Here is a 21,773-nt window from a genome sequence, read left to right as displayed (position 1 = left end):
GGCTGCATTCGGTCCCCAAGCGGGTGCGACGCCCGTGGGGCTGGCAGGCGGAGCCGCAGGGCCTGCCCCTGAGCCCACGGCCTCTGGAGGGGCTCCGTCCACAGCGCCTCCTTCCTGGGGGGGTCGGTCTGTTCGAAGGCCGGAGGGGACTCATGCCACTGCCCGCCCCGAGCAGGAGCTGCGCGTGCAGCTGGAGTCCTTGCAGGCGGTGGCGGCCGGGCTCCGGGAGCAGCTGGCGGCGTGGCAGCGGGAGCTGCAGGCCTCACGGAGGGCCCTGCAGCAGCGGGAGCAGGAGCGCGAGGGCCTCCTGGACAGGCTGGAGGCGCAGCGGCTGGAAGCGCAGCGGCAGGAGGCGGCCCACGAGCTCCTGAGGAGGTGGCGCACGGAGCCAGGGCGGGAGGGCGGGCGGAACCAGTGTCCAGCCCCCGGCGCTTCCTGCACCGCAGGATGAGGCGCGTCTCCCTGACAGATCCTGCCCCTGCCAGGCTGCCCGCCCCAGTGCCTCGCCCCTCACCTGGGCACCCCGCACCCCCTCCGCTGCTTCCCAAGTGCTGCAAGCCCACCCTGTTTCCACGCCGCCCTCCCTGGAGCAGGCTGTCTCCCTCCTCCCCCGCCCCCAGGACTCCTTGGGGCTTCTCCGTCCTTCAGAAATGGCCCACATAGCCCCTGCCCCTTTCCCTGCCATCCACCGGGGTGGCCCACGTGCCCTCCTGGCATGTCCTGTGGTCTTGTGGCCATGGTGCCATCAGCATTGTGGCTCTCTGGATGCTTGTGTGCGCCACACCTCACAGGCCGTCCTGGGGCTGGAGGTGGCGGGGTCTGCCTCGCCCTCCGCGCGCTTCCCTGAGCTCCTGCCCCCAGCAGCCCCCACACCTGGCGCCCCCTCCCGAATGTGCCCAGAGAGGGTCGCCCTGCTCCCCTCCCCCAGCGCTGCCCCAACCTCGGCCTCTCTGCGCCCAGAGAGAAGGCGGCTCTGGCGGTGGAGGTGGAGGAGCTGCGGGCCCAGGCGGGCATCTGGGACGCGGACAAGCAGAGGCTGGAGGCGGAGACCGCGGAGCTGCAGAGGCGCCTCCTGCTCTGGGCACAGCAGGAGGGGGAGCTGGAGACCAGGTGGGCGGGCCTCAACATCCTCACCCACGGAGGGGACCCCTTCCTTGGAGCCTTGGCTGGGGGAGGCTCCCCCGGCTCCCTCCAAGCTGGGCCATCACCCCGACGCCCACCCAGCATCTGCCCAGCGCCTGTCCCGGAAGCTCCACTCCTCAGGCCCAGGATGGGGGCATCCCAAGCAGGCGCCACAGGCGTCACCCAGGCGAGTCCACTCCGGCGTGGACAGAGAGCTTCCCCCGCCCCGCCCCGCCCGCCCCGCGCCGGGACACAGGGTCCTGGTGTGGATGCCACTCTGTGGACTCGCCAAGTTGGGGCCTCCGAGTGACTGGGGGCTCCCCTGGGGCTCCCTGGGCTTGGAGGGAGTGGCAGGCAGCCTCTCTGCCCCTGGGGCTGTGAGGGGGCCTGCCCGGCCCTGCACCGACCTCAGCCCTCGGCCTCTGACTTGGCTTCAGCCAAGGGCGCCTGGAGCAGCTGGAGGAGGAGGTCTCGGGGCTCCAGACGGAGCTGCTGTCAGCCCGGGAGGCGCTGACCACGGCCCAGCTGCAGGGGGACACCCTGGGGAGCGAGAGAGCGGCGCTGCAAGGCGCCCTGGCCCGGGTAGGCCCCCGCGCGCCCCCACGTGCCCCCGCGCGCCCCCGCGTGCCCCCACTGTGCCCCCGCGCGCCCCCGCGTGCCCCCGCGCGCCCCGCGCGCCCCCACGCACCCCCGCGCGCCCCCGTGTGCCCCCGCGCGCCCCGACGCGCCCCCCCGCGCCCCCACGCGCCCCCACGTGCCCCCGCGCGCCCCCGCGCGCCCCCTGCGCCCCCGCGCGCCCCCAGGTGCCCCCGCGCGCCCCCGCGCGCCCCGCGCGCCCCCTGTGCCCCCACGTGCCCCCGCGCGCCCCCACGCGCCCCCGCGCGCCCCCCTGTGCCCCGCGCGCCCCCGCGCGCCCCCACGCGCCCCCGTGTGCCCCCACGCGCCCCCGTGTGCCCCACCCCCGCCACCAGGCCCCCCTGCCACCTCCCCCGGCTGCAGCTTCCGTACCCGCCAGGCTGCTGTCTCCCTCTGAGGCCCCCCACGGTGGGACCCCCTCCCCGTCCCAGGCCTCCGGCTTGCACGCCTCCACGACGGGGGTGGGGGGGCTCACTCCCCCCTTCCCTGGCACCAACAGCTCTGCCTGAGGGAAGGTTCTGCCCGTGAATCCGAGAGTCCCTCCCGGTGTCCCCCTCAGGGTGACCGCTGCCCTCTCCCCGCCCCAGGCCGAGTCCGGCAAGGCTGACCTGGAGGTGCTGGTGACCCGGCTGAAGTCAGAGGGGGCGCAGCAGCGGGACGCCCTGGCCAGCATGGCCGCCCTGATGGAGGGCCTGGCCCAGGACAAAGGCGCCCTGACCCACCAGGTGCTGCAGGTGAGGCGAGGGCCCAGGTGGCCGTGGGACTCAGTGCCCACCCTGGCCTCGGAGCCCAGGGCCCCCCCGCACCCGACACGCCCCGCCTTCCCCATTCCCGGACTGAGCGCGGGTTTGTGGGGGAGCGGCCCACACAGGGACAGGGAGCCTGACCGGCCTGGCCCGCAGGGCAGGCAGCGGGGCGTGGTCAGCCCGCGGGGCGTGGGTGCGCGGGGCGTGGCCTGGACGCCGACCGCTCCCCTCAACCCTGGGCAGCTGCAAGAGGCGCAGGACCAGCTGCGGGAACAGGAGCGGGCGCTGAGGCAGGAGCAGGCAGGCACCCGCGAGCGGCTGGAGCAGCTGGAGGGGCAGGTGGGCCAGGTGAGAGCTTCGCAGGGGTTCCTGGCTCCGCCCCACCCTGCAGGGCCACCCCTTCCTCTCTGGAGGGTGGACAGGTCACAGGTCACGCTGGCTCAGGACGTCAGCAGCAGCGCTTTCGACCTCAGCGCTGACTGACCTTGGCTGCAACCGAAGGGCAGCTTCCCCGCACTGGGGGCCGGGGGGACAGGTAGGCAAGGGAGGCCCTTGACATCGTGCCTGTCCCCAGTCCCCAGGGTCAGGTTCTGCCCTCAAGGGGGTCAGAGGCCCATGGTCCTCCCACGCGGCGACGGGGCGCTCGCTGCTTCCTGCAGGGAGTCGCTTCTCGCCCAGCTGGGCTCACTCTCTCGCCTGAGTCCCCCAACCCATCGCCGTGGTCTTGTGTTGAAGAGGAGACCACACTCGGGCCGGGGGGTCACACTGAAGCAGTTGTGCTCTCTTCTGGGCCCCCCGTGGCCCCAGACTCGGTGGCCCCTGTCACCTCTGCGTCCCAGCGCAGCCCCTTCCGGTTCCTCAGACTCGGTCCCCTCTCTTTTTCGGTCACCTGTTTCCTCTGCGTTCAGTTACAGCGTTCTAGTCAGTGCGCCAGCGTGCGGCTCAGCGAGGCAGGACGCCAGCACGCACCCCTGCAGCCGAGGCCCAAATGCGCACCCGCCCCCCGCCCAGCAGGCCCCCGCGCCCCTCCGTCACGCCCGGCCCCGCAGCCTCCGCTCTGCCGCGGGCCAGCGCCCCCGGCCCCTGCTTCAGAGCCTCTTGTCGATGGAGTTACAGCGCAGGCGCCTTTGCGTCCAGCTTACCTCTTCCGACAGGTCTTTGAGCGTCATCCACGTTCTTCGGTGAATCGAGAACGTGTTCTTTGTCACCGCACCGTAGCATTCCCTTGCAGAATAAGCCACATTCGTGTACCCATCCCCCGGCGGCTGGGCGTTGGGGGTGTTTCTGGCTTGGGGCTGAAATGGACAAGACTGTTATGAACGCTTGTGTCTACATCTCATTGCTTTTGGGCAAAAGCACAGGAGTGAAGTTGTGGAGTCATGGGGGAGGTGTGTGTTGAACTTGATAGGAACCCGCCGAGCCGCTTTCCCGAGTGGGCCCATTACTTTGCCCCTGGGCAGCAGCGCGGAGACTCCAGCTGCCCTGGGCCTCGTCGGCCCTTGGCATCACCCGCTGTTGCTTGTGCATGATTCCACGTGTGTGGAGTTACGTATCGTGGTGGTTTATTTGCATTTCCTGATGACAAGGGACTTCAGGCACGTTTTCATGTTGTCTGGGAATAACGGCAGCTCTTTATGGTCTCAGTGCCTTTGTTTCTTCTTCCCTGAACATGCTGGGAAGACGGGAAGCGTGTCGCCCAGGCGCGGTGAGGGCGGTGGGCGCGGGGGGGCGGGGCTCAGCATCTCGCCCCCTGGGCGGTGTTTTCTGCAGGCGTTTCAGAGGTGCCCCTCCTCTGGCCGGCATGTTCCCTTTTACTCCTACTCTGCTGACAAGCGTTTCTTATTTTAATCATGAATGGGTTTTGAATTTTGTTAAACACTATTTTTCTGTATCTATTAATATGATCATGTCATTATCCTCATTCTGTTAATGTGGTGCATTTTATTGATTGATGTTTTAATGTCAGTCCAACTTTGTATACCTGAGGAAGACCCTACTCGGTCATAAGTGAATAGATATTTTATAAATTTGTCAAGTAAATTCTATAATGTTTTTGAGGGATTTTTGCGTGTACATTCATGAGTAACATCGCTTTGTAATTCTATTTTCTCGTAATGTTTTTGTCAGATTTGGAATCAGGGCCCCATAAAGTAGGTTGGGAAGTGTTTCCTCCCCCTCTGTTTCCCGGGAGTGCCTTCGCATTGGTGTTGTGCCCTTCTAACCGCTGGTAGAACTCTCTAGTGAAGCTGTTTGGACCTGGAGTTCCCTTTGTGAGGGAGGGTTCGGTAATGAATTCAGTCTCTCGAACAGACACGGGCTCCCCGGGCCCCCTGCTTCTCCGGCTGCGTGTTGTGCTTGTCCTCAGCTCCCGAGGCCCAGAGCCTGGTATGGGGGCCTTCCCAGACACGCAGGTGGGGTGTTGTGCACATTCGCTAGCTGCTCTAGAGGGGGGGTCGATCTTCAATAGTCTCCTTCGCCAGTATCAGGAGCAGAAAGTGCTGGTCTTCAAGCCTGAAGACTGCTTCCGCGGGGCATGGGACGCTGGGGCAGCCATGGATCCTGCGCAGCGTTTTGACGGATTCATTCCACCGCCCTCTGACCTTCACTGTTGTGTTTGGAAGTCAAATGTCCGTCTTACTGTTGCTCATTTAAATGTAATGTTTGTGAGGTTTTTTGCCCCTCTGATTTTTAGATAGTTTCCTTTATTCTGGTGTTCAGAAGCTGAGTGCTAAGATAGAGCTATGCAACATTTTCTTTGTATTTACCTTTGTAGGGTATCATGGCTCATTGTAAATCTGCAGCTTGGTGATGTATCAGATTTGCAAAATTCCTGTCCAGTATCTGTTCAAATGTTCTCTCTCCTCTCCCTCTGAGACTCTAATTATACGCATGTTGGGCCTTGTCCTGTGTGTCTGTTACACACTTTTCTGTATTTCCATCCTTTTTTCTCTTCATGATTCAGTCTGAACACATTATTTTGTGGATTTTTCCAGATTATCAGTCTTCGATGTTGTCTAATATGTCCCGGGGTATCATCTTTTTAAAGTATGTTGTTTATATTTAGTTTCTGGTTCAATGGTGAAATTCTACGTCTTGCCATTGGCCTCCTTGAGCGTTACTCGCAGCTGTTTCAGTCTGTGTGTGAGAACTTCAGGGAGGCAAGGAGGTGCCTGTGTTTACTTGATATTCTTACATGTGGTTTTTGCTGTACGATCTTATCTCCTGATAAGCCTGGTAATGCCGATCAACTGTCACATATCTCGTATTTAAAACTATAGAAATGATTCCATGGGAGCTGCTCTCCCATGGGGACGCGCCCTGGACTCCGATGCGGCCGGGGCGGGCGACCACCGCGCTCCGTGACCAAGGGCGGCCCTGCCGGGGGTGCCACTGGAACCGGGCGCTTCTCAGGGCCCTTCCGCTGCTGCGGTGGCTCTGAAGTCGAGGTTTTGGACCCTAAGGCACTGCCAGAAACCCTCCTCGACTTCCTGGTTTCTCAGCCAAGACGGTTCAATCAGCACACGCTCTGAAGAGGGACGAGACACTGCAGGGAGGTCTTGTTCCTCTCTCGCCTGGTCTCAAGGCCTCGGCTCCTTCCGCCCCAGCTGGCCTGCGGCCCTCGGGGCCTCGGTCAGCCTCCATGGTGGATTTGGTGGTGGTTTGTGTGACGTTCTTGGTGGGAATGTTAGCCTGCGGCCATGGCGTCCTCTGTCGTTCCTGTGCGATGTTGGCTGCACCCCAGACACCTGCGGTCCTGCCGGGGTCACCGGGCAGCAACTCCGCTGTCATGGCCACGGGAGAGCAGCTCCCCTCTGCTGTGACAGCACGTGAGCACTCGGAGGCCGCGTGGGTCCCGGGGGTCCCGTGTCCACTCTCCTCCACCTTTTCCTCCGTGTCAGCCTGCACAAAACCGCTTCTTCCAAAGCCCATTCCTGAAGAGGCCCTGCCCAATCCCCACTCTCCCTCTCGCTGCTGGACCCTCCCCTCCTCTAGGTCGTGCGTGAGAAGCAGGCCCTGGAGGAGCAGCTGGCCCAGAGCCTGCGGGACCAGGAGGCCCAGGCGGACTCCCTGCGGAGGGCCCTGCAGGAGGAGGAGGCTTGGTCTGAGGAGCGGGCCCAGCTGCTGGCCAAGCAGGAGGCCCTGGAGAGGCAGGGCCAGCTCACGGCTGCGGAGGCGGCCGAGCTCAGGTACCCAGGCCCATGGGGTCACCCTCTGTCCGCACTGCTTTGCCCTCGAGAGCCTGCACTGCCGCAGGGGGGGGCGGGGGGCAGAGTGAGCACGTCTACCTGGGGGCGGGTCTGTGGGCGGGGGGAGCGTGTGGAAGAGGTGGCTCCGGCGACAGCCCTGGGGTGGCCCTCCTGGGAGAGGCGGCCGCACTGGTTGGGTAGCAACTAGCGGAACGAAGACGAGGAACGTCCTGCTCGTGGATCTGAGATGTTTGGGGCCCCCATGGCTTCAGGCAAGGCTGCATCCAGGTGCTCCCGCGGCGCCGCAGGACCCTGCCTCTCCCCCTCTGGTTTGCGGGCTCGGGTTGGGGGGCCCAGAAGGCTGGCAGCTGCTGCAGGCTCGCCCCAGCAGACGCAGAGCGCCCCTCCCCCCAGGGCCCGAGAATTGCTGCCATTAACCGTCTTGAGCTGCTTCATGTCTCCGAACCGATCCCGGGAGTCACAGGGCTCCGATTGGCCTGCTGGGGTCACATAACCGTTCCTAGAGTCGGGGGTCCCAGCCCCGGGGAACCCCGAGGCCTCGATCAGGGGCAGAGCGGGCTCCAGGGACGCGGGCCTTCTCCAGGAGCCGTGGCACGGGCGCCGCAGGCCACGCCAGGGGCGACCGTCAGCTGCTGCCTGCAAGCTGCCCGGGTCCCGGGGCCTTGGACACGCGGAGCCGGCAGCTTCCTGGGCCTTGTGGGCCTTCTCGGGAGCATCGAACTGTTTGTGCCGAAAAGATGCCCCCCCAGCGTTCCAGAATCGGGGGTCCCGAACTTCTCCTCCTCAAAACGAAAGCCGGAGTGAAGTCCCGACAGAAAGCCCGGCTGAGGCTGCTGTGGGCCGCCTGGAGCAGAGGCACCCCGGGGCCCTGCCTGTCCCCGCCTCCGGGCCCCACGTGCTAGGGGGCCAGCATCTGCCGCGGGGTCGCGGGCCCTGGCCAGAGCTTCCTGGAACTGGGATCCCGCCCCGATTCAGTCCCAGCTGCGGGGCCCAGGACCCCGCACGGCGTCACACGCCTGCCAAGCCGCGTTTCAGGATCACCAGTCCGAGCTTCTGGTGGTGGGCGTGCTCGGGACTTGTCCTGAAACTCGGCTGCCTGGCCGTGCAGCACGTGGGCACCTCGCTGGGCCTGTGCGGCCGGGCCGCCACATTCTCCGGGCTCCTGGAGCATGCGGGCGGCCAGCGTCCTCCACGGTTGGCCTGCCGGGCGGGGCGGGGGGGGGCCCAGGCCCCGGGGACACGCCCTCAGTTCACGGGGTGCCGGCGTACTGGTCAGCCCGGGAGGTGGACTCGGGTCTGCCTGCACCCCCGCGCTCGCCAGCGCTGGCCAAAGTAGGCCGAGCTGCCCTGGGGCTGCCGAGGAGGGAGCGACCGGACCCGCCTCAGACTCCCAGCCTCCAGGTGCCGGCTCTGCACGGCACAGACCTCCCTCCCAGGGAGGCCCGGGGGCGGGACGGCGGTCCAGGCAGAGGGGTGGGGAGCACGCGGACGCTGACCAGGTGGGGACCGGATGGGAGGCCGGATACCTGAGAAACGGGACCACTGGGCTCTGCAGCCACCAGCGGCCCTGGAAGGCGTGGCAGGGCCAACCCCCTTCAGCGGGCGCAGTGGGGTGCTGGGCGACCTAGCAAGGCCGCTCCCTGAGTGAGTGGCCCTCACATGCAGCTAGCGCAGGAGAGTGTCACGCTCCTAACCTCTCGGCAAATCGGACACATGGTCGTGGTTTTTAATCTCCTTGAGTATGAATACGGTGGAGCAAGTTTCGTAGGTTTATTAACCACGTGTGGGTGTTTTGTGAGCAACAGCCACTTCCCTCGTTTGTCTGTAGGATCAGCTGCCTTTCTGGCCCGGGTTGGCAGGAGCTCTTTGTGGGTGACGGACATGGGCCTGTCCGAGGCTCTGTGCAGGTTTCCTCTTCAAGCCTCTGCCTTGTTGCTCACGTGGTTCGTGGACTCTTTTCTGCACGAAAGCCCCGCCCCCATCTTGACGTGTGTTCAGACCTGTCCGCCTCTTTATTTTTGTCTTCTGGTTTTTGTGTCTTTCTTAAGATTATAAAATACCTTTCTGTATTTTTTTCTGCTATTGTAGTTCTGAGTTCCTCGGTTGCTTTGTTTTTGCATTTAGCTTTCAGTCCACCTGAAGGGTTTCTCCTGTAGCATCCAGTCGGTTTGCACAGGTTTAACATGAAGAGCGTGTCTGCTGCTTACCCTCTGGCTGCCCGCCTGGGCCTGGCAGGCTGGTGACTGGCCCACCGTCCGACCGCTCTCCGCAGGGCCCAGCGGGACGCGCTGGAGAGCAGCCTCTTCGAGGCCCAACAGCTGGTAGAGCAGCTGCAGGCGCAGCAGGAGCAGCTGGAGGGAGAGGCCCAGAGCGCCCGGCGCGCCCGGCAGGTCCTGCAAGGTGCTCCAGCAGCTTCTGCCTCTCCCTATGTGGCCCAGCAGGGCTCCTTCCGTGGAGCCCAGTCCCACTGCACGGCCCCCGGGAGGGGCACCACCTCGGCCTGGAGCTCCCGGGGCTGAACAGGCCCCACCGCCGCTGTCTCTCTGGCTCACGGCTCAGGCTGGGGTCGGCGCGGCGGCCCCGCTCCGCCCCTGAGCTCCCACCCCTGCTCAGCCCATCCCCCCGGGCGCAGCGTCCTCCGAGCAGGTGGCTGTCACAGAGGGTCCATGCAGGGCGCAGAGGGTCCCCGGGCGTGGGACCTGGTGGCCAGTTCCGGATGCATCTGTCGCTTTGCAGTGGAGCTGGAGCAGCTGAGAGGCGCCTGGGAGGTCCGGGGGACCAGGCTGGAGTGGGATGTGGGGCGGCTGCAGCGGCAGGTGGTACAGCAGGAGCGGGACGCACAGCTGGCCCTGGAGAGCCAGGCGCTGGGCCACCGCGAGGACCTCGCCCAGCTCCAGAGAGAGAAGGTCTGTCTCCCTGGCCACCAGCTGCGGCCACTCCCAGGGGCCTTCCAGGTCCCAAAGAACAGCAGGCCCTCAGGGGAGGGGCCCGAGGAGACCAGCCGGCAGGCAGAGGCGCCGGGACGCCCCGAGGCGGAGCCCAGAGTGGGTCCAGCGGGCCAGTAGGCCCGCGAGGCTGAGCCAGCGTGGCCGGGTCCCCTTGCTCACAGGAGGGACCAGCCTCGGCACGAGCTGGCCTGGCTGCAGGCGGAGGGCGTGGCTGGCGGGAGCTCCGGTGCCGTCCGAGCCAACCCCCAGCCACAGGCCCCTGCAGGCCCTGTCTGGCATGTCCTCGTGCTTCACGCGTGACCGGGGTGCTTGGTCCTCCATGACGCCCCCGAGAAGCCTGGGGACTGTGGGTCTGTGCAGACAGAGGAGCGGAGGCCGGGGCCCGACGGCCCCTTTGCAGCCCCCGCCTCAGTGACACTGTGTGACCCCGGGGCACGTGGTGGGCTGGGTGCACAGCCCCCGGGGACCTGCCCTGCTCTGGCGGCCCCAGAACCAGGTCTCGTTCAGGGCCACAGGCACCTGCTGGCCTCACCGCCAGCCCCCCCGTCTTGGCCCAGGAGACCCTGCGTCTGTCCCTGGCGGAGGAGAAGGCGGTGGCGGCGGAAAGCAAGGCCCGGGCGGAGGCTCTGGAGAAGGAGACGCAGAGCCTGAGGCACGAGCGGGACAGACACCTCCTCCAACGGGAGCGTGAGATGCAGCAGGTGCCGGGGGCGCAGGCAGTGGGGGGCCCCCCCACCCCCGTCCACGCCGGGCCGCCTCTGGCCCAGCAGGAGGGCTGCATGGGCGCGGCCGTTCCAGGCGACTGCAGTGGGGTGCGGGGGCCTCCCCCGTCAGTCCAGGAGGAAGGCATCCCCCGCCCGCCCGTGTCCTCGACTGCCCCCCATTCGCCTGAATATCCGTTCTTCCACCACGCAGCCCGCTGCCCGCACACGTGCACGGCCCTCTCTCCACAGGCTCCATCAACCCCCACACACCTGGCTGTACCCTCTCCATCAGTTTTGTTTTGTTTTAAGATTTTATTTATTTACTTTTGGAGAAGGGGAGGAAGAAAGAGAGGGAGAGACACATCCATGTGTGGTTGACTCTCGTGCGCCCCCTACTGGGGACCTGGCCCGCAGCCCAGGCCTGCGCCCTGGCTGGGACTCGAATCGGCGGCCCTTTGGTTCACAGGCCGGTGCTCCGTCCACGGAGCCGCACCCGCCGGGGCCCTTCAGTTTGTTTAACAGTCGGGGGAGCTGCCCCTCCCCGAGCCGGTGGGGAGCTGGGCGCACACTGTGTCCTGCCAGGCCCTGTCCCAGGAGGAAGCAGGCAGGAGGCTGCTGCAGGAGCGGCTGCGCAGGGCCGAGCGGGCGCAGCAGGAGGCCCACGACCGGCAGCAGCAGGCGGAGGTGAGCGCTGGGCACTGGCCTGGCCAGACCCTCCCGGTCCAGGGGCACGTCCCCGTCCACCCCGGCCCCCGAGACTCGGTTTCTCTTGGTCGTCCCCAGGTCTTCTGCTGGGAGGGGGCACTGTCTTTCTTGATGGGACGGAAAGGCTGAGAGGGCCAGTCGCTGCCCCCACAGCTCCGGGGGCCCCACCAGGACGGGAGGGCCTGGGCCGCGTGGGGGGCTGCAGCAGAGGGGGCCGAGCCTGGGCCCAGGCCCCCACCCCGCCGGCCCCAGCCGCCAGTCTGAGCATAACGGCCGGGCGCCCCACTCGCTGAGGGGCCCCCCCAAGGGAGGAACCGAGCCCGGGCAGGTGGCGTCCGTCGGAGCGGGATGGTCCCCCGACGCCGACCCCCGGAGAATCCCGTAGGGTCCCGGGAGAGGCAGCGCCCGTGACAGGGAGAGACCTCGGGAATCGCCGGGGTCACCGGGACCCCGACCTGCCTTCAGGAGCCGTGTCTGGGGCAGGCAGGCAGTAGCAGCTCGGGCCCATGGCCGTGTCCCCACCTCTGGCTGGCCGTGTGGCCTCAGCCCCTCTCTGAAGTCGGCCGTGCGGAGGCAGGCCCCTCCCAGGAGGCGGCAGCCAGAGCGGGGAGACAGGACGCGGGGACAGGGAGCTCAGGGGCGCAGCCAGCAGGTGGGGCCCGCGGCCGCGCGCGTCCTCCGAGGCACAGCCGCGAGGCGGCGGGAGGTCCGTCCCTGAGGGGCGCGGCAACACCTCCAGCCGCACCCACGTGGCCTCGAGGGGCCAGCCCGTCTCCCCTGCTGCCACCCGGGTCCCTCTGGCCCTGGCACCTCTGCGCGGAGCTGCCCTTTCACTGTGAACCCCGAGGCCCCTGTTCACCTGGTCCCTGGCATGTCCCACCCCCGGAGGCACAGCCAGCCGCCCCATGGTGCTGAGGGAGTGACTCAGGGGTCAAGGGACACACTGACAGGCGGGCAGGGGCCGCCGGATATGGGGCTCCCCGTGTGCCCCGCATGCCCAAGAGGGCGGGGGCTCCGCCCCAAGCTCCTGGGCACAATCAGCAGCCCCAAGCCCGGCGTCACTTGAGGGAGGGCCTCTTCCCGTTGGCCAAACGGCCATTTCTGCCCCTGGCCGCTCAGCCGAGCGGGCCCAGCCACAAGGTTGCAGGCAGGAAAAGGGGTCAGGGTTGGGGGACCCTGCCCTGGCCTGGCTGCCTGGGACCCCAGAAGGACGGCACGGGGGACAGGGGCACAGGGTCCGCCCCTCCCCACTGGCGCCCCCCGCTGGGGCCCCTGCGCCCACCTGTCCCCACTGTCTCCTCAGGCCCTGGCACTGGTGGCCTGGGCGGTGGCCAGGACGAGACCCAGGCCCGGCCCCGGCCCCCAGCGGCCTGGTGCCACGCCACAGGCAGCTGCATGATGTCCCCCTCGGCTTGCTGCCCCCCAGGCCACGGCCATGAGCACTGCCGCGGAGCTGGGCGCCCTGCAGGCGCAGTTCGAGGAGGCCATCGCAGCCCATCAGAGGGAGGCCGCGGCTCTGAGCAAGAGCCTCCGGGGGCTGGCGGCCGAGCGGAGCGACGCGGGCCGAGAGGTGAGGGTGCGGGGCGGGGGGGGGGGCGGCGCGGGCAGGTGTGGCCATCGGGGGCGGGGGCGAAGCGGGCCATCGGCGTGCAGTGCGAGCCCTGGGCCCCGGGGCAAGTGCTGGGGTGGGGCGAGGCCGCCCCGGGGCCGCGGGGCAGGGGGAGCCCTGGGATGGTGTCCTGGGTGGGGACGCCCTCGGGCAGGGTGACGGCGGGGGGCAGGGACCCCAGCCAGGCCAGGTGGAGCCAGGCAGGAAGGCCGCCCGGGGAGGTGTCCCTGAGGCGAGCTGGGCAGGATTCAGGGCGGCCGGAGGCGGGAGGGCAGGGGGGCGTGGGGTCCGGGCTCGGGGGGCGCGAGCGGCGCCCAGGTGGGGCCCGCAGGGACCAGGCGGCTCGTGCGCCCCGGGCAGCGGGCCAAGGCTGGCAGGCGGCGCTGACCTGCGTGCACACCACACGCCCGGCGGCCGCGGAGGAGGGAGGAGCGGGCGCCCCCCCGGCACCGGGGGGCAGGCGGGGTGGACGGAGGAAGAGAGCATGATTTAACATGACAGGCTGTTTACTTTGGCCCCCAAAGAGAAAGGTCTCCTTTCAACAGATTTCAAAGTCAGGCCGGTCAGCGACCACACGGGGAAGCAAAATGAGATTTTAAAACTGGGGGCCGCGGGGGGAGGAGCGGGGAGGCACACAAGTTCAGGTTCTCGGAGAGGGGCCCCCAGAAGGGGGCGGGGGGCAGGGAGCCCGGGGGCGAGGGGGGCAAGGGGAGCCCGGAAGCGCCCTCGCTGGCGCCAGGCTGGCCAGAGTCGCCATGGAAACCATAACATTTTCACAGCCCTTAAACTGGAGGCACGTCCAGCCCTCTGGCTGAGTCCACACGCGTGTGCGGGCGTGCACACATGCCCCGGCACAGCCTGCACACACACACCCCACACACCCAGGCACACACATCCCTGTCCACACAGAGACTGTGTCCCCATGCACATACATGTGCACAAAAAGTGGCCACACACACACACATAGGACCCTGTATGGTCAGAGCGCCATGTAAATGCATATGGACCCTGTGAAGTTCACACACGTGTACGACAGGCAGCACATGCACCCCCACATGTGCTGGCCTGCGGGTGCGGTATTGCCTGCGTGTCCACATGGACACACATGCAGATGCACAGCTGCATGCTCACCACACCGTGTGCCCGCACATGCACGCCAAGCACCCGTGTGTGCTCGCATGTGCTCACGCACGAACATGCCGCATGCTGGCCAGGGCCCCCCAATGCCCCGCCCCTCCTCCGCGCAGAGCTCTCAGCCACCCCCTTGCAGGAGATTTCAAAAGAGGCTGTTTATACAATTTCTAGTAAAGAAATAATTATTATAATCACATTAAGCGATTTGGCTGTAAAATTCCTGTAAAAGGGATGGTTGTTCTCAGGCTGGGGCGCGGGGGAGGGGCCGCATTTGTTTTGCTTGTTTTCATCTCCCTGTCCTGGGAACTGGAAACAGCCTCTGTTGTGATGGATCGGCCCTTTCCCTGGTCCTTGACCTTCTGGGCGGATTCTGCTGAGCTCAGCGGAAAATGCTCTGCATGGCTTGTGGCTCCCACATGTGGGGGGCGGGCGGGGAGCAGGGGGGGGGGCTCGCGCCCTTCCCCAAAACAGAACAACAATAACAGCGGGCTGACGCGGGAGCCAGGCCGGCCGGGGGCCTGGACAATGTCCCACTGAAGCAGCCAGTGAAGTGGGGTTTGCTCTTGGCAAACTGGCGCCTTGCCGTGGCTCAGAGCTCCTGTGGCTTCCCCGCTCCGGCGGGCCCCCGCTAGCCGCCTCGGCCTCCTCGGCCTCCTCCTCAGGGACACGTAAGCGGGAACGGAACCTTCGGCAGGGTCCTGCTTAGGGCCACGGGCAGCCTGCGAGGCGGGAGGCCAGGGGCCCTGGCCGAGCCCCGGCACACGCCCACTCCCAGCCGGGCACTGGGGGCCGGCGGGCTCTTGGCCCAGGCCTGCGCTCTCCCCCAGCCCGCCATGCGGGGGCTGGGCCCAGGGGGAGCAGGACCCCTGACCCCCACCCACACGTCGGTGTCAGTAGGCTCCTCCTGGAAGCCCCCACGTTGGGGCCCGGCTCCAGGGGTGTCCCACTCCGGGCCCGGAGCCAGCCTGTGTGAGCTCACACCTGCAGCCTCCGTTCGCCCTGGGTCACCTCCTGGGGTGCGGGCTGGACCGGTTCGGGGCCCGCACTTGCACGCTCCCGGCCGAGCTCACGTGACAGGCGAGCTCCCTGCCCACCCGCAGCACAGCCGGGCCCAGGTGGGCCCTGGCACAGGCAGAGGAGTCCCAGGAGACCAGAGACCCGCCCTCCCGGCTCCCTTCCCAGGAGGGACCAGGGCTGCCCCCGGGCACCGGGCAGACAGGGGCCCGGGCGCCATGCCGACCGGCGGCCCGCAGCCCTGGGGTCCGGGCAGGTGACCCCGCCTGGGCTCTGGGGCTGGCCCTGGTGAGCCGTCCTGCAGCCTCAGTGGCCGCGGGGGAGGTGACCACAGGTCGGCAAAGCCGGGCTGGCTGCAGACCAGAGCCGAGGCCACGTGTGCCTGTGCCGGCATGACCCATGGCTCCTGGCCCCGCATCGGCCGGCCCCGCTCCCCGCAGCTGCCCGTTTCTCCCCAGGCCGAGCGGCTGCAGGCACAGCTGCGGGAGGCCCAGGAGGCGCTGGCCATGCTGCGCAGGGAGGCCGAGGAGGCCCACCGGGCGCTGAGCGCCGAGGCCCTCGAGAAGGACGTGCTGCAGCGGTCCAACGCGGAGTTGCAGGCCGCCGTGCACAGGGCTGAGCAGGAGAAGGCCAGGTACGGCCTCCACCGCACGGGGCTGCGCCCTCCCGCCCCACGGCCGCACCCCACCCCCGGGCCCTGGCAGGACAGCAGGGGTGCCGCTGAGCTGGGCCCGGCGGCGGCAGGTGGACACAGCCCACAGACCCAGAGGGGCGGCTTTGCTGGCCGTGGGAGAGGAGGCCAGGACACAGAAGGGCCTGTCCCTGCGCTCAGGGAGGGCCCACCCAGCAGGAGAGACAGGCCTCAGGGGCCAGCAGGCGACGCCCCGAGGGCTGGAGCGAGGGGAGTGGTGGGGAGAGGAGAGAGGAGCCAGGGCTGCCGGGCCCTTAGACCCACGGTGCCCTGAAGGGGGCGGGCAGCCGGAGGAGGCTGGGCTCTGGGCGTCACGGGGCGTGTCTGTGGAATGAGGCGGGAGCCCGTGGGGCGGCCTGATCGCAGCCACGGGACAGCCCCAGCCCGCGACGCCCCGCCCAGGTTTCAGCGCTCCAAGGAGGAGAAGGAGCACACGGTGCTGGTCCTGGAGGAGGCCCGGGCCGCGGCCCAGAAGGAGGCGGGCGAGCTGCGGGCCAGCCTTCGGCAGGCGGAGCGGGCCCAGTCAGACGCCCGCCGGCAGCTGCAGGGGCTCCGCAGGCAGGTGCGCGAGCCTGTGGCCCCGCCAGGGCCCCTGGGCTGCTCGGACTCACACAGTCCCTGGGGGGGCCCACGCCCACCCCCACCCCATAGGGCACAGACGACAAGCCCCAAATCCAACAGCCTAAACCTCAGGCTGAGGCTCAGGGACCGCAAGGGTGGGAGTCCAGGCCGAGGGCGCAGCGCGCAGCTCGGCTCCGCCCCGGCGCACAGGCCCCCCTGGGAGGGGGCGGGGGAATGGCAGGCCTGGCGCCGTCCGGGGGCCCTGAGGCTGGCGCTCACCTGGGGCACTCGGCTGGGGTCGGCTCCGCGCTCCACAGGGCCCTGGCCCTGGGAGGAGGTGCCGGGGGACCCCGGAGTGCCTGGGGGCCAGAGCCAAGGGCGCCACATGGAGCCCTGGACAGAGCCGGAGGGAGCCCGACCCGCGTGCAGGGAGCTGCCGGGAGGGAGGACGCGTGGGCAGAGGCAGGGGTCCAGGGGGCTGCCGGGCCCCCATCGGTGCGCCCCCTCCCCCGCCAGGTGAAGGCGCTGGAGGCCGAGAACCAGCGGAAGAGCCAGGAGGTGCTCCGGCTGCAGGCCCAATGGGCACAGGACGCCTGGCGGCGGCGGCAGGGCCGGCGCGAGGCCCTGGAGCGGCAGAGGCGGGCGGCCGAGGCGGAGGCTGCCCGGGAGGGCGCCCGGATGCAGGTAGAGGCCCCGGAGCCCCGCGCGGGCGGCAGAGGTCCGACACCCCTGGGGCTCGCTCTCGCCCTCCACGGGACCCTGGACAGGTGCCCGAGTTTCAGTAAAGGACAGAGGCGCCCCCAGCAAAGAGAGTTCTGAGTCCAGGGACAGGCCAGGGGCCCTGCAAAAAGACCAGTCCCCCACGAGGTTCAGGCCTCTGAGCTCACGCCCGCAGCCACGCCTGCACACGCGTCCGCACGCCCCGGGCCGGGCGCACACAGGCACGCGTGTCCCGTGAGCCCCCCACGCCGGCACACGCAGCCCCAGGCCCCACCCTCAGGTCCTGCTGCCGCCGGGCGGGGCTACATGTGGCCCGGCGGCCTGGGACCCCGCCACACGCACAGCCTGAGGAGGCCCGGCCTCAGCCCGCGAGGGGGGTGCCGTTCAGGCCCAACGCTGTGCCCGCGCGGCGGTTGTCAAGCACCTGCCACACCCAGAAACAGGGGTTCACCTCCCTTGGCCCACACGACCCCTGCGCGACCCCGCGGCCCCTCACCGCCAGCTGTGAATGGGGTCCTCACGGTGCGGCCGCCCAGGGAGGGCGATGACGAGGCCCCTGCCCTGCCGGCCTCCTGCCCCCAGGCTCACAGGCGAGGGCGCCCGGGCCTGCGCTGGGGCCCGGCTGCCCCTTCCCCCGGCCGTACTCCCCTCCCGGGGCAGAAGGGTCCCCGTCCATGGCCCTGGTCACTCGCCTCGTGCGAGTGGAGGGCTGGGGACACAGGCTCTGACCGGGGTCTGCAGCCGCAGACAGGTGGCCTAACTGGAAGTGAGGGGACGGGTGGCAGCCGAGGGACATGGGGGAAGGGCCGGCCCCTCTCGCCTGGGCCGGGCCCTCAGAGGCGGCGTCAGGAGAAGCCACCCACACCCCGCGGCGCCCCCGCCCGCGCGCACTGAGGGTGGGGCGACAATGTTCGTGTATCTCGGTGTTACCTGCCGGGAAGCCTGTGGTAGGCTGTCCGGCGCCCTGAGGTCCCAGCCCCGGTCTCAGGGTGACGCTGACCCAGCCTTTGCTACCCCAGGCCATGAGCAGGCAGGCAAGTGTGGGCCGTGGACCTGTCTGGCCCCGCGTTCAGGAGGTTGCCTGCCGGGGCGTGCTCTGCGGCCCTGGGGTGTCCTTTCCCTGGGGACCCCTGTGCGTCCCCGCTGCCAAAGGTGGGCGGGAAAGCAGGCCCAGGTCCCCCGTCTGTGAGGTGCCGGGAGGGGCTGAGGCGAGAGGCCCGGGGCGAGTGTTCAGAGGCCCCTCCACCCCGTGTTCAGCCTCCATCTGAGTGTCCCCCACCCCCACCCCGGCCCGGCCGCAGGTCCCGAGGCTGCAGCGGACGCTGGCGGAGGTGGAGGCTGTGGCGGAGGCCCGGGCCCAGCAGCGGGAGGTGCGCCTCCGCGAGAGCCAGGGGGCCGAGCGGACGCTGCGGGCTGAGCTGCAGCAGGCGCAGGCCCGGGCCGAGGGCGCCTGGCGGGCCGCGCAGCCCCAGCGGGGCTGGCCGTGGACCACGCTGCGCCGGAAGCTGGGGCTCTGGGTCCAGAGCCCCTCCGTGGGCCCCGCGCGGCCCAGCTCCCCCCTCCCAGGTCAGCGTCCTCGGGGGCTTCGGGGACACCTCTCCCAGCTCTGCCACCTGCCTGGGCCACCGCGGCCGCACAGCCAGGGGCCACAGCTCCCCATGGGGGGCGGGGGGCACAGGGTGCCTTCGGTATCAGCAAGTGCCGCCCCTCAGCCCTCACTGGCCCACAGGCTCGGGTGGCTCCCAGGGTTGCTCTGGGCGGCACCACGCCAGCCGCCCGGCCCGGTCCTGCTCTCCAGCCCGAGGGCCCTCGCCCGCCCCGGGGCACCTTGGCCAGGCAGGCGGTGCACATGGCCTCCTCGCAGCAGGCCCTGAGGGACCTGGTGCAGAAGCTGCGGGACACCCGGCGGGAGCGGGTAAGGGGGCGGGAGGCCCTGCCCGGGGCCCCGGGTGCTGTCCGCCTGTGCGTCCGGCCCAGGTCTGCCGCGCCCCTGCAGGGCCCCGCGGGTCACCAGGGCCCTCAGCAGCCAGGCCGTCCCTTGCGTGACAGACGCCAATGGTCCCTCGAAGCCGCACCCCTCCACCCCCAGGCAGAGGCCCCGGAGCCAGCCTCGCGGGGGCACCACCATCCCCGGCGCCGCTCCCAGGGGTGCCGGCCGGGCCACCTGCAGAGAGTCCCCGGCGGCTGCTCCCGCGGGACCAAGCTCCCGGCGCGGCTCACTCGCGCTCTCTGTCCTTCTGCCTCAGAGCTCCCCCAGGCGGGCCCCCGCGGGCAGCCCCTGAAGGGCAACTTGGCCCCATAAGCTGTGGGCCGCCACCAGCCACCACACCCTGCTCCCTGGCTCTGTGTCCGCACCCCAGACCCGGACGCATGGGCCCAGCCCCCACTCTGGCCCCTCCGCACCCTCCCAGGGCCTCTGCTGAGTACCCCTGGGCTGCCCACCAGATCCCCAAACCCCAGGGCCTCTCACCGGACACCTTGGCCCTCCGCTCCTGCCGGCGGCCTGCTGACCGTGCCCTCCTCCCAGGACACCTGGCGCTCCGAGGCGGCCAGCCGGAGAGGCCTGCTGGGAGAGGCGCAGAGCGAGCGTGCCCGAGCCCAGGGCCACGTGGGGCGGCGGCACCGGGCGCCGGCCCAGGCGGAGGGTGAGCGCCATCCCCACCGGCCCCGGGGTTCCCCGGAGCGCCGGCCCCGGGCCAGCGCCCAAGCCAGCACCCCACCGAGCTGGGGGGACACTGCCCAGAGACCGCGGGAGGCCCCCCACCTGCCGGCCCCTGCTCTTCCTGCCCTCGGAGGCTTCTCCGCACACACAGGGCCCACCCCAACTGCATCTCTGTTCTGTCCCCAGTAGTGGGTCCCACAGGGGCCGGGCCCAGGCCATGTCTGGGAAAAAAAGGGGGCCCGAGAGAAGGGTGGGCCGGTGGGGGGCCTGGGGGGGGCAGAGGAGGGGCCTGACCTGCCCCAGTGCCTTGGGCTCAGAGGGAGGCGCAGCGAGCGTCGGCGGGAGCCTCGGCCCCGTCCGTCTGGGGGCCAGGCGCTGTTTCCCGGCCTGTGTGCTGGAAAGGGATGACCACCCCCCACCCTGCGCCTGTGCGGCAGCCCCTAGACCTCGGAGTCAGGAGAGCCACCCTCTCGCCGCGCAGGCCGGCGCCAGGCGGAGGCGGAGGCGGGCAGCGCGTGGGCCGCGCGGGCCCCGCGGGCCCCGCAGGAGGAGGCGCTGCAGAGGCTGCAGGCGGAGCACCGGGCGAGCGCGCGGGCCGCCGGCCAGGACCGGAGGCAGCTGCAGGTGGGGCCCACGCCCAGGGCAGGGAGGGCCGGCAGGGAGGGCCCTGAGTTGGGGGGGCCCGGAGGGGCCCTGGCCCTGGCGGTGCCGAAGGGGAAGCCGAGTCCCGGGCGGAGCGACTTGGCCTGGCGGTGAGGCCAGCGCAGCGCGGACCCCGGCCCCGCCGTGGGACCGCTTTTGATCCCACATCCCTCACCCGTGGAAGGAGGTTGCACATCAGGAGCTCAGTCAATGTCCCCAGTGTGGGCGCTGTTCTGGGAAGGTGGCTCGGGGCCCGCAGGGTCCGGGCGAGGGGACTGGGCCCAGAGGGGCCAGCTGGGTGAGGGGCCTGGCCTCAGCCGCCCCGTCCCTGCCCAGCCCCGGCTGAGAAGGCTGAGGCTCCGAGGACCTCGGCCGCGCGGAGGACAGTGTGCTTGGGTCCGGAGCACTGGCCTGGGGGGCCCCGCGGGAAGGCCAAGGCCGAGGCGGCAGGCGGGCGGGGGCGCCGCGCGGGACACGGGCCGGGACGCCGGCTCTGGGCCCCAGGGGCGCAGGGAGCTGCTCGTCCGCGCCGTCTCCGGGCCGCATGAGGAGGACCCCAGTGAACCAGCGACGTCCCACATGGGCGAGGGAGGAGGGGACGGCCCTGCGGGGGTGGGCGCAGGCAGAGCTCAGGAGAGGCCTGTGAGGCGAAAGGCCGTTTCTGTCCAAAACCCCTGTGTCCGAAGCTGCTGGGGCGGTGGGCCGAGGTGGGGGACAGGCCCAGGGCCCGGGGCCGGGCTGGGGGGCGGCAGGACTCGTGAGGCGTGGGCCTGAGAAATGGGGGCGGCGGGGCCTCCGTATGTCCCCACCCACCCCGACGGTCCACGTGTGTTCACGTATGTTCCACGTGTGTTCGCGTGCACGCGCTCCGGGCACATTTGAAAATAAAGCTGAGCTACACCTGCTGCGTGGACCGTCACACAGACGGCGCTCAGGCACGCGACACGGGGCCTGTCTCCTGGGGGCCTGTCTCCTGGGGCCCCGGCTCCAAGCGACCACCGAGCCTCCCCCTGCGCCCGCCCTTCCCGGCACCGTCTCGTGTCTCCGCGGGCACTTGACCTGGAGAGTCCGACAGCTGCTCTTTGGAATTCAGAGCCTCGCTGCCGAGCGCTGCCGGGTCCGGGGCCTCGGGGCCCCGCACCCACGGTCCCCTGGGTCCCCTGTCACCAGACCGGGCCACCCTCCGCCCGCCCTTCCCGCCCCCTCGCCCACCTTCCGCTGGCCTGGCTGCCTCTCGGCTCCGCCTCCACGTCCTTGCCTCTCCCGGGAGAGCTCGTCCCACGTGCGACCCTCGTGGGGGCTTGTTTGCTCTGCTGTCCCTTGTTGACAGGACGCCTGCTGCCCCCTCACCTCCTCACGACCTCCATTTTGTCCTTGATGTAGGTCGCCCGCTCTCCCCTTCCCTCTGGTGCCCGCCCCCCCTTCCCTGGTGTCGGGGGCAGGGGAGCGTGGCGGCAGCAAGTGTGGCAGCGATGACATGCTGGGCTCAGGGGCTGCGGGTGGCCGCTGGGACCCCTTCCTGCGCCCGGGCCCCCCGCCCCGCGCTGCCAGGTTCTGCCCCTGCGCACTGGGGGCCCCGTGCGCACATCTGCCTGCCCCCCTGCCCGCCTGGGACCGACAGGTCCCTGCAGCGCCTGCCGGAGCCTCCGCTTGACACATCCCGGCTCCGCC

The 21,773-nt window shown here is 69.4% G+C and overlaps 1 protein-coding gene across 1 annotated transcript in view; it reads left to right on the top strand.

The window, feature by feature from the left end:
* The window catches only part of CROCC2 (ciliary rootlet coiled-coil, rootletin family member 2), a 45,958-nt gene that overhangs the window by 14,608 nt on the left and 9,577 nt on the right, over nucleotides 1–21,773 (top strand). Inside the window, 19 exon segments of the mRNA XM_054570426.1 lie at nucleotides 176–375; nucleotides 961–1,110; nucleotides 1,560–1,704; nucleotides 2,346–2,492; nucleotides 2,748–2,951; nucleotides 6,498–6,691; nucleotides 8,985–9,112; nucleotides 9,449–9,618; nucleotides 10,218–10,361; nucleotides 10,947–11,048; nucleotides 12,496–12,639; nucleotides 15,285–15,460; nucleotides 15,920–16,079; nucleotides 16,595–16,762; nucleotides 18,100–18,364; nucleotides 18,528–18,634; nucleotides 18,636–18,713; nucleotides 19,326–19,443; nucleotides 19,942–20,084. Coding sequence (XP_054426401.1) covers nucleotides 176–375; nucleotides 961–1,110; nucleotides 1,560–1,704; nucleotides 2,346–2,492; nucleotides 2,748–2,951; nucleotides 6,498–6,691; nucleotides 8,985–9,112; nucleotides 9,449–9,618; nucleotides 10,218–10,361; nucleotides 10,947–11,048; nucleotides 12,496–12,639; nucleotides 15,285–15,460; nucleotides 15,920–16,079; nucleotides 16,595–16,762; nucleotides 18,100–18,364; nucleotides 18,528–18,634; nucleotides 18,636–18,713; nucleotides 19,326–19,443; nucleotides 19,942–20,084 — 2,943 coding nt within the window.

Source organism: Pteronotus mesoamericanus, unplaced genomic scaffold, assembly GCF_021234165.1.
Source record: "Pteronotus mesoamericanus isolate MK-2021 breed Mesoamerican mustached bat unplaced genomic scaffold, CSHL_Meso_final contig_203, whole genome shotgun sequence".
NCBI classification, from domain to species: Eukaryota; Metazoa; Chordata; class Mammalia; order Chiroptera; family Mormoopidae; genus Pteronotus; species Pteronotus mesoamericanus.
Note: the sequence above shows the minus strand (reverse complement) of the source record. Positions and strands in the feature narration are given on the sequence as shown.